Here is a 7,691-nt window from a genome sequence, read left to right as displayed (position 1 = left end):
GGGTCCTGTGGGCCGAACATAGCCCAGCGCCCGTTTTCATATGGCCTGTGAACTGTTTTTTTTTTTTTTTTCCATTTTTAAATGGTTGGGGAAAAAATGACATTTCATGACACATGAAAATTATATGAAATTCATATTTGTGTCCATAAACAAAAACCTTTATTGGAACACAGCCATGCCCATTTGTTTACATATTATCTATGCCTGCTTTTGCACTACAACAGAATAGAGTAGTTGCAACAGAGACCCTATGGCTGGCAAAACCTAAAACATTTACTTTCTGGTCCTTTACAGAAAAAGTTTGCAGTCCTCTGAACCTATGAGATGTTCAGAGGCTGAATAAAAAACACACATGAAGATTTCAGCCTATGAAGCTGTAATCTTACCAAGAAGAGGGCCAGCCCTGAAGCCGAGTGGTTAAAGTTCTATGTGCTATGCTTCAGCAGCCCAGGTTCATGGGTTCAGATCCCCGGCACAGGCCTACTCCATCAGCCATGTTGTGGAGGCATCCCACATACAAAAAAAGTAGAGGAAGACTGGCACAGATGTTAGCTCAGGGAGAATCTTCCTCAGCAAAAAATAATAATAAAATAAAGAGTTTAAAGATTTAGATCTACTCCAAAAATCTATAAACTTAAAAAAAAGTTGCAGAATACTGTTAAGAAAAATTCTCCAAAATTTGGACATAAGAGTGGAGCATGTCCTTCCAATGTCATACTGGGGCACTGCGTCACAAGCCTATCCAAGGACTATTTAATTACCCATAAGAATGTACATTCGTTTGATTTTGTTATTTACTGTTAAGGGTTCAGACTGAAATTACAAGTAGATATCATCCAGGGGAGATGCAAAACATTTCTATCCAGTAGAAAAAATAACCTCGAAAGTTATAGTTTTTACTTCCCTGTAGGACATCAACCAGTTTTGTATGTAACTTAATAGTCACATTCTAACATTCCTTTTTAAAGGATCGATATCCAGCTCCTCAAGATGCAGTGCCACCTCAGTGAGGGGGAACCTCCTTACTGGTGAGTTCATACATCTTAGTTACGTGTTCATTCCATATTTAGATTTTTTTTTTTGAGGAAGATTAGCCCTCAGCTAATGTCATCTGCCAATCCCCCTCTTTTTGCTGAGGAAGACTGGCCCTGAGCTAACATCCATGCCCATCCCCCTCTACTTTATATGCGGGACGCCTACCACAGCATGGCTTGCCAAGCGGTGCCATGTCCGCACCTGGGATCCGAACCGGTGAACCCCGGGCCTCCGAAGCGGAACATGTGCACTTAACCGCTGCGCCACTGGGCTGGCCCCTAGATGTTTTTAACTTTTTGAAAATTAAACTTTGACAATAAATATGGTGTGATTTTTTTCATGTTTTTAAAATTATGCATATCTACGTACACATAGGCGTATGAAGGTTACATCAAGAAGGGACTCAAAAGATGCCCACTCCCCGAACTGTGGAAGGGGTTACCTCTGTAGGGGAGCGGGTGAAGGAGGGAGACTGTCACATTTTCCTCTGTATGCTGTGAATTATGCAAACCTTTTACAAGAACCTATTCATACACTACTTGGAGTTTTTAAATGGCATTGAGCTAGGAGCCCTAATGTATAAAAGTTCATTTGTATTCAATGAGAAGGTGCAAACAATTGTTTCACCAGTGGGACCACAGCTGGGCACTGGGGCATCGCCCCTTTAATGTGTCGTGATTGGGGTCTGAGGGGCTGTTTGTGATTCAGTGACACTGGGCAGCAAGCCTGGGTGGCGGGGTCAGGCTCTAACCCTCCTGCTTGAAGGCAGACTTCAGGCCCTGGCCTGAGCTGGGACCTGACTTCCGGGCAGACAGTGAGGCAGGAGGCAGTGGACGGGGCCAAGTTCAACCTCAAGTCTTCCCTCCTGCTGCTTCAGTTCCTGGCAGCCTGCACGTCCCTCTGCACCGTTTCAGGCCATTTTTCTGGCTTATTTTATTGACAGTCCTGGAGTTGGCACCTCTGACATGTATGGAGGAAACGTTTTCTTCTTGGCTTCTAACTGTCCCTGCCCACTCCACAGCCTCAGGTACAATCAGATCTTAGTCTCAGTACTGCTTCCCTCACCCAGTGGCTGTGAAAGCTCGTGCTGACGGTCCCTCTCTGTGCCTCAGACTCGTGTGTGAAATAGGATTTATGCCACCAGCCCCAGCTTCCTGATGGGACTCGTGGAATGACAGAGGTGATGGGTGTGAAAATGTTCCGAGAGCCAGAAGGTGGCAGAGGGGCAAGCTGGTCAGCATCAGGTCCTACATGAACATCTGGGAAAAGGATGGAAAAGCCAGTTGCTCTCCGGGCCACACCTGGGGAGGGCATGGGGAAGGTCCCAGGACAGCTATGGGGAATCTGTTGTCCCTTTCCTCTCCTTAGTTCCTCCCCATTAGGGGTTGGAGGAAACACTTGGAGGCTGTGATCTAGCCAGGCCTCCCCTCACCGGGGAATGCCCTCCACCTATCCATCTGGGTCCCAATCTCTCATCTGCCTAAGATTTGCTGTGGACCTAAGACAAGCCCCTCCACTTTTCTAAGCCCCAGTCCTTCAGCTGTAGAACGTGCCCACACTACCTCGTCTGTGGAACTGTTGAGAGCACTCAGTGGTCAGACCACGAGCCTGGACCTTTAGTCCACTACTCCCCCACAACTCAGAGCTCGCCAGCCACCCATGAAACACTCCTACATTGGCCGGAACCACCCTACGTTTTAGAATCTTGTCCCCTCCAATGTCCTCCTGGTTCTAGAATCTCACTGCTATTCCAGACTCTGCCCTCTAGAACCAGAAGGGTCAGCCGCTGCTCCCGGGCAGTGGCGGCTTGCTCAGCTCTACCGTCTCACTCGAGTCTCTGCTGCGGCCAGGATGCGGTGGCGGGACCGCATGGCTGTGCTCTTTTTCCCACCAGGCGTGATGCTCACCGTGGCTGCCATGATGCTCTTCTTTATACACCTGTGCGTCTTTGCCAATGACGTGCACCACTTCTGCGTCACCCACCACTACGACCGCATGAGCTTCCGCTACACAGTGGTCCTGATGGTGAGACGGGGCCAGGGCTCAAGGGCTGGTCAGGGAGGCGCAGGGTCTGACGGAAACTCCACTGTTGTGTCAGGGGGCCACTTGCCCCTGGACGGGGTCTACAGTTCTCCCAGGTAATCAGCATCTGCTGGGCCGCCATGGGGTCACTCTACGCTGAGATGATAGATGTCAAGTTTCTTCGGTGCTTTTCCCTGACCATCCTGAGTAAGTGGGGGAGGGGCGTATGAAAGGCGAGGGGGAGCTTTGGAACCCTGAGACATGGCACGGAGGGGACAGGGAAGGCTAACGGGGCTCTGTCCTCTGCCCAGTGCTCAATGGAGCCATGTTCTTCAACCGCCTGTCCCTGGAGTTTATGGCCCTCCAGTACCGGGAGGAGAACCACTGAGGACTGGAGACTGGGCTGAGAAGGGGGAAGGAAAAGGCTGCTTCGGGTATTTTAATAAAGTCTGTCGTTTATTTCCACCTGTCATCTCCTTTGTGGGGGAGGGGGTGGGAGGCTGGGGACCCCATGGAAGCAGGTCAAAACAAATACTTGACCTACGGGGATCCCAGGCCCAGCCTGCAGCCACTTTAGTGGACTCACTTTGGGCCTGGGATCTTAGTGTCTCAGGCCAGAGGGAGAGGAGCAGAGAAGAAGGGTCCCCAGATCTCCCCACCTCCCCTCCTCAGGCCCCTAGGTCCCAGGCTGGCCCAGCCACAAGCAAGGGCTCAGGAGGGACCCACACGGATGTGAGGGTTCATGAGCGGGTCCAGGTTGGGATCGCTGTCAGCCGCAGCCCGGCCCAGGCGAGACATGAGGGCAAGGAGGGCCAGGAAGCCCAACAGCCCCAGCAGCAGCAGCAGCCCCGCCCGCTGGAGCAGGGTCAGTGGCTGCTTACGAGACCCAGCCCGGCTCCTGGGGGACGAGGGGAAAGCCGGATCAGGCTCCAGTCCCTGGCGGCCGCTGGGGACCGGAGAGGAGCCCTAGAAATGACTCTCATCTCCTAGCCCCAGTGCTGCCATCCCTCAGCCTCGTCTCCTCAAGCGTGCCGTGGGGGTGACCACCCCTGCACATGCCCACTACAAGGGTGACTGTGCCACTCAAACCAGCTGAAGCAATGACTGTTCTGGAAACTGGGACGTGTCAGGCATGGGGAGAGTCACAAAGGTCAGGTGGTGTCAGAGCAGGAAGGGGCCTCAAAGAGCCTGTGTTCAAACCTCCTATGTAGCAGGCGAGGAAACAGCTCCAGGGAGGGGTAGACCCAAGACTTCTCCTGCCAGGCCGAGGCCTCTCTGCACAGCCCCAACACCACACACCCTTATTACCCAGCACAAGCCCCTTTTGTCATGCAATCGTCCTGCCTGGGGCCTCTGGCTCTCACTTCCTCTCCTCCCCATTCCTGGCATCTTGCCACACCTGATCCTGTGTACCTGAGCAGCTGGGCCAGCCAGCCCAGGGCGGGCCGGCGCCGGTACTTGTCATCATCGCAATCCCCGTGGAAGCCTGGAGCCCGGTCATCATCCCGCGTGTCATACACCTTCCTCGGCGCTGAGGCTGCAGGGGCAGAGCCACCAACACCCACAGGCTCAGAGAAACTGACCCGTAGTCGGGTGGGGAGAGAGGAGGCCAGATCTTTGCCCTTTTCAGACTGACAGAGCATCTTGGGTTTGTGGGGAGGTAATGTCTGTTCTTGGAGTGAGGGAGGGTCCCTCTGGGTGGTCTTTGGACCCCTGAGGTTGCTCCACACAAACCACCCGGCTCCCTTTCCAGCCTCTTCTGGCCTGGACCACTCCCTGGCTCACCGTGAGTCAAGGGCTCGGCATTGCCCATGTGGATCACCGTGTGTTGCTCGGGCCGGCTGGGGGAAGCGGGAGGCCGGGGGGCTTGGCTGTAGAAGGCTGGGGCAGCAGAAGCGCTGGCTATCTCCTCTTGTTCAGGGGTACCACTGGCTGTGGGCAGGAAGAGAATGTCAGCAGAGCAGGGAGGCAAAGGCCCCAACGCAAGTGGAAACTGCCACTTACCGTTAAAGCTGGACCAGTCAGAGAAGTCGGAGGTGTTCAGGGGCTCAGGCTCTGGGCTCACCACCTCATCAATCTGGAGGAAGGAACCTATGTTATCAGCCTGCCCAGTGCTGTCCCCACCCACCCCTCAGCCCAGGAGGGAGCCAGGGCAGACGGGCTCTCACCAGAGGAAGGCCCAGTCCTGCTCGGGCCCAGTTGACCGTGGCCAGCTTCTCTCTCAGTGTAGAGGCCACAGGGCCAGCCAGGTTGGCTGGGGGGAAGATGGGGCCACTGCAGCTGGGGCACTGGTAGCCAGCAGGTGCTGTGTTTCGGGGGAGCTGGGCAGCACGTTCATTGAGGCAGGCCCAGTGGAAGAGATCTTGGGGCCCATGAAACAGGGGAGGAGAAGCATGAGGAAGAAGACACAGGATCCCTGGCCCAGCGACAGCCCCCAGCCCACTGCAGGGATATATGCACACATACAAGTACGCCCAGGGCCCCCTCCTTCTCATCCTCACCCCAGGTCCATTTCATCAGTGTTCCCTGACTTTGGCCTTCCTGGCCACCGTTATCTGAATAAGTCAAGGCAGATGCTACCAAGCTCCCCAGCCCACCAGAGGATGGGGGTGGGTGGGAAGGAGATGCCACCCACCCTTTCAGTGAGTCCTCTCTGGACCTGCACTCAGCCCAAGGTCTTTGAACTAACAGCTAATCAAAGACAGCTCCAGAAAAGGTTCCTAGACATACACACAAGCACACACACGCAAGTACACATCCACTGGCACAAAGGTACATGTGTTCATGCACATAATCAAATGCAAGTGCCACCCCCGGCATCTACACTTACGGGCACACTAACTCTCACACATAAACATTTACACACACATTTGCTAACACTTAAGAATTCTTACCCATGCATTCTTCTGCAACCCCACAGCACACCTGTGTTCATATGCTCACACACAACATTTACTCATTCACTCACCCGCAAGTACTAATGAACACTTACGTAAAGACACAGTGCACGTGAAATTCATGCAGACACACACACACACTCACACTGAGAAACACATAAGTGGAGCCCACTCTTTTGCTAGCTCCTTCAAAAAGTGGGGCTAAGGCTCTTACGCCAGAGGCAGGTCAAGGTCATGACGCATGTGTCTGGTGACTTCTTTTAGCTAACTTGACTGTGGGAAACTCACTTCCTCTCTGTTTGATCTTGGAGTCAGTAATGGATCCTGAATGTCTGAACACCCCATGCTTTCAGCTCACCGCTGGGCCAGCCAGCTACTGCTCAGTCTCAACTATATCCACAAGGTTGACAGGCTCTCGCTCAACCCTCAAGATTGGCAGGGAAGAAACGAGGAGCTTTCATTTTTAGGGAAAGACACGGAGGCCTAGAAAGGGAATGACCTGCCTGAGCTCACACAGCAGGTGAGTAACCTAGTAGGACTAATCTGGGGCTCCAGCCTCCCAGGCTTGGGGGCGGGGGGGTCTCACTGTCCTGATGCTTAGGGAGGCCTGGAAACCAGTCACCAAGCTCGGCCTGTCCTGATCCCCCCAAGGTGCACAGGTCTCACCGTAACAGACGAGGCGGGTCGTCTCCCGCGTGGCCAGGGGGATGTTGCACAGGCGGCAATTGGGGTTGTAGTCGCTATCTTGGAGCCACTGCAGGTAGGACTGGACGATGCACTGGAGTGGGAGAGAGGTCACACCTGGAGCAGGGGCTCCACGGCCCATCTCCCCAAGGTCCAACTGCCTCTTTTTCTCTCATCACAGACGAGACTCATCCTTTCGTTTGTTCAAATCAACAAACATTTACTGAGCACAGACTGTGCCAGACTGTCCCACGGGCTGGGGATAGAGCAGCGAATGACATCAACCAAGTCCTCGCCCTCCTGGAGCTTCCACTCTACTGTCGGCCCTTCACGGATTTGGAGGAAGCCAAGACTGCCTGCCCACCCAGTGCCCCGCGCAGCCGCTCCCCTGAAGGCCCCACCTTGGCGTGATTGGCTACCAGGCAGTGCTCGCAGACGTTGACCCGGTGTTCGAAGCAGAACAGGTTGGTCACCTTCCTCTTGGGGCACTTGCAAAGCCCCATGGTAGGCCCTGGGGAAGGGGCCTGAGTTGGTAGGGAGCCGGGTTCTAGTGGCCGCCACGACGCACTCACCAGCCCACTTCGTTTCTACTCTGAACTCCCGTAGACACTCTCGCATTCGCCCCAACCCCAAATTCCTGCCCACCGCCGCTCTTCACTCCGGGCCACGCCCCCTGCATAAACCCCGCCTCCGGAGACCCCTTATTCCTCTCGGATCCCTCCCCCGGCCAGGCCACTCCATCAGCAACTCTCCGATACCACCGGCCCCGCCCCCAGGGGCCCCTCCTGAGCCCCACCCCCTCCAAGCCCCGCCCCCACCTCATCCACAGACCCCGCTCTCGGTGTTACTGTTCCGCCGCGGTACCGGTCCCGACGGGCGCGAGCGCCGGGCGGAGGCGCGGAAGGACAGACGCCGCACTCGTCCGAGCCACCGCTCTGCTCTCTCCACCTCGGGCCGCTCCGATTATCCCTCCGCTGCCACGTCTCTTCCGGGTGCGGCGCGCGCTGATGACGTTAGAGCGCCGCCGGCCCCGCCCCTGCTGACGCTAGACGT

General features: G+C 54.9%; 2 protein-coding genes across 5 annotated transcripts; one reads left to right on the top strand and one right to left on the bottom strand.

Annotated features, from left to right (window-relative positions):
• Positions 1 to 131: 131 nt before the first annotated feature.
• Positions 132 to 3,521, top strand: TMEM262 (transmembrane protein 262). The gene is made up of 3 exons (XM_014844885.3): positions 132 to 3,060; positions 3,165 to 3,264; positions 3,369 to 3,521. The coding sequence occupies exons 1-3, from the start codon at positions 2,887 to 2,889 to the stop codon at positions 3,443 to 3,445; spliced, it is 351 nt and encodes a 116-aa protein (XP_014700371.1). The 5' UTR covers positions 132 to 2,886; the 3' UTR covers positions 3,446 to 3,521.
• On the bottom strand, positions 3,493 to 7,675 carry ZFPL1 (zinc finger protein like 1). Of its 4 annotated transcripts, none has more exons than XM_014844881.3 (8): positions 7,470 to 7,675; positions 7,040 to 7,149; positions 6,621 to 6,732; positions 5,226 to 5,419; positions 5,062 to 5,134; positions 4,843 to 4,989; positions 4,471 to 4,594; positions 3,493 to 3,955 (listed from the first exon to the last, which is right to left on the bottom strand). In XM_014844881.3, exons 2-8 carry the CDS (start codon positions 7,139 to 7,141, stop codon positions 3,769 to 3,771), a joined length of 939 nt encoding a protein of 312 aa, XP_014700367.1. In that variant the 5' UTR covers positions 7,142 to 7,149; positions 7,470 to 7,675; the 3' UTR covers positions 3,493 to 3,768. The 4 variants fall into 4 exon arrangements, with proteins under 4 accessions (XP_014700367.1, XP_044618229.1, XP_044618230.1 ...); XM_044762294.2 differs by having other exon boundaries at positions 7,457 to 7,674; XM_044762295.2 differs by having other exon boundaries at positions 7,040 to 7,162; positions 7,457 to 7,646.
• Positions 7,676 to 7,691: the final 16 nt, after the last annotated feature.

The sequence above is a fragment of the Equus asinus genome, chromosome 17 (assembly GCF_041296235.1).
Source record: "Equus asinus isolate D_3611 breed Donkey chromosome 17, EquAss-T2T_v2, whole genome shotgun sequence".
In the NCBI taxonomy this organism is placed as follows: domain Eukaryota; kingdom Metazoa; phylum Chordata; class Mammalia; order Perissodactyla; family Equidae; genus Equus; species Equus asinus.
The sequence above is the reverse complement of the archived record's forward strand: the minus strand, read 5'-3'. Positions and strand labels throughout refer to the sequence as shown.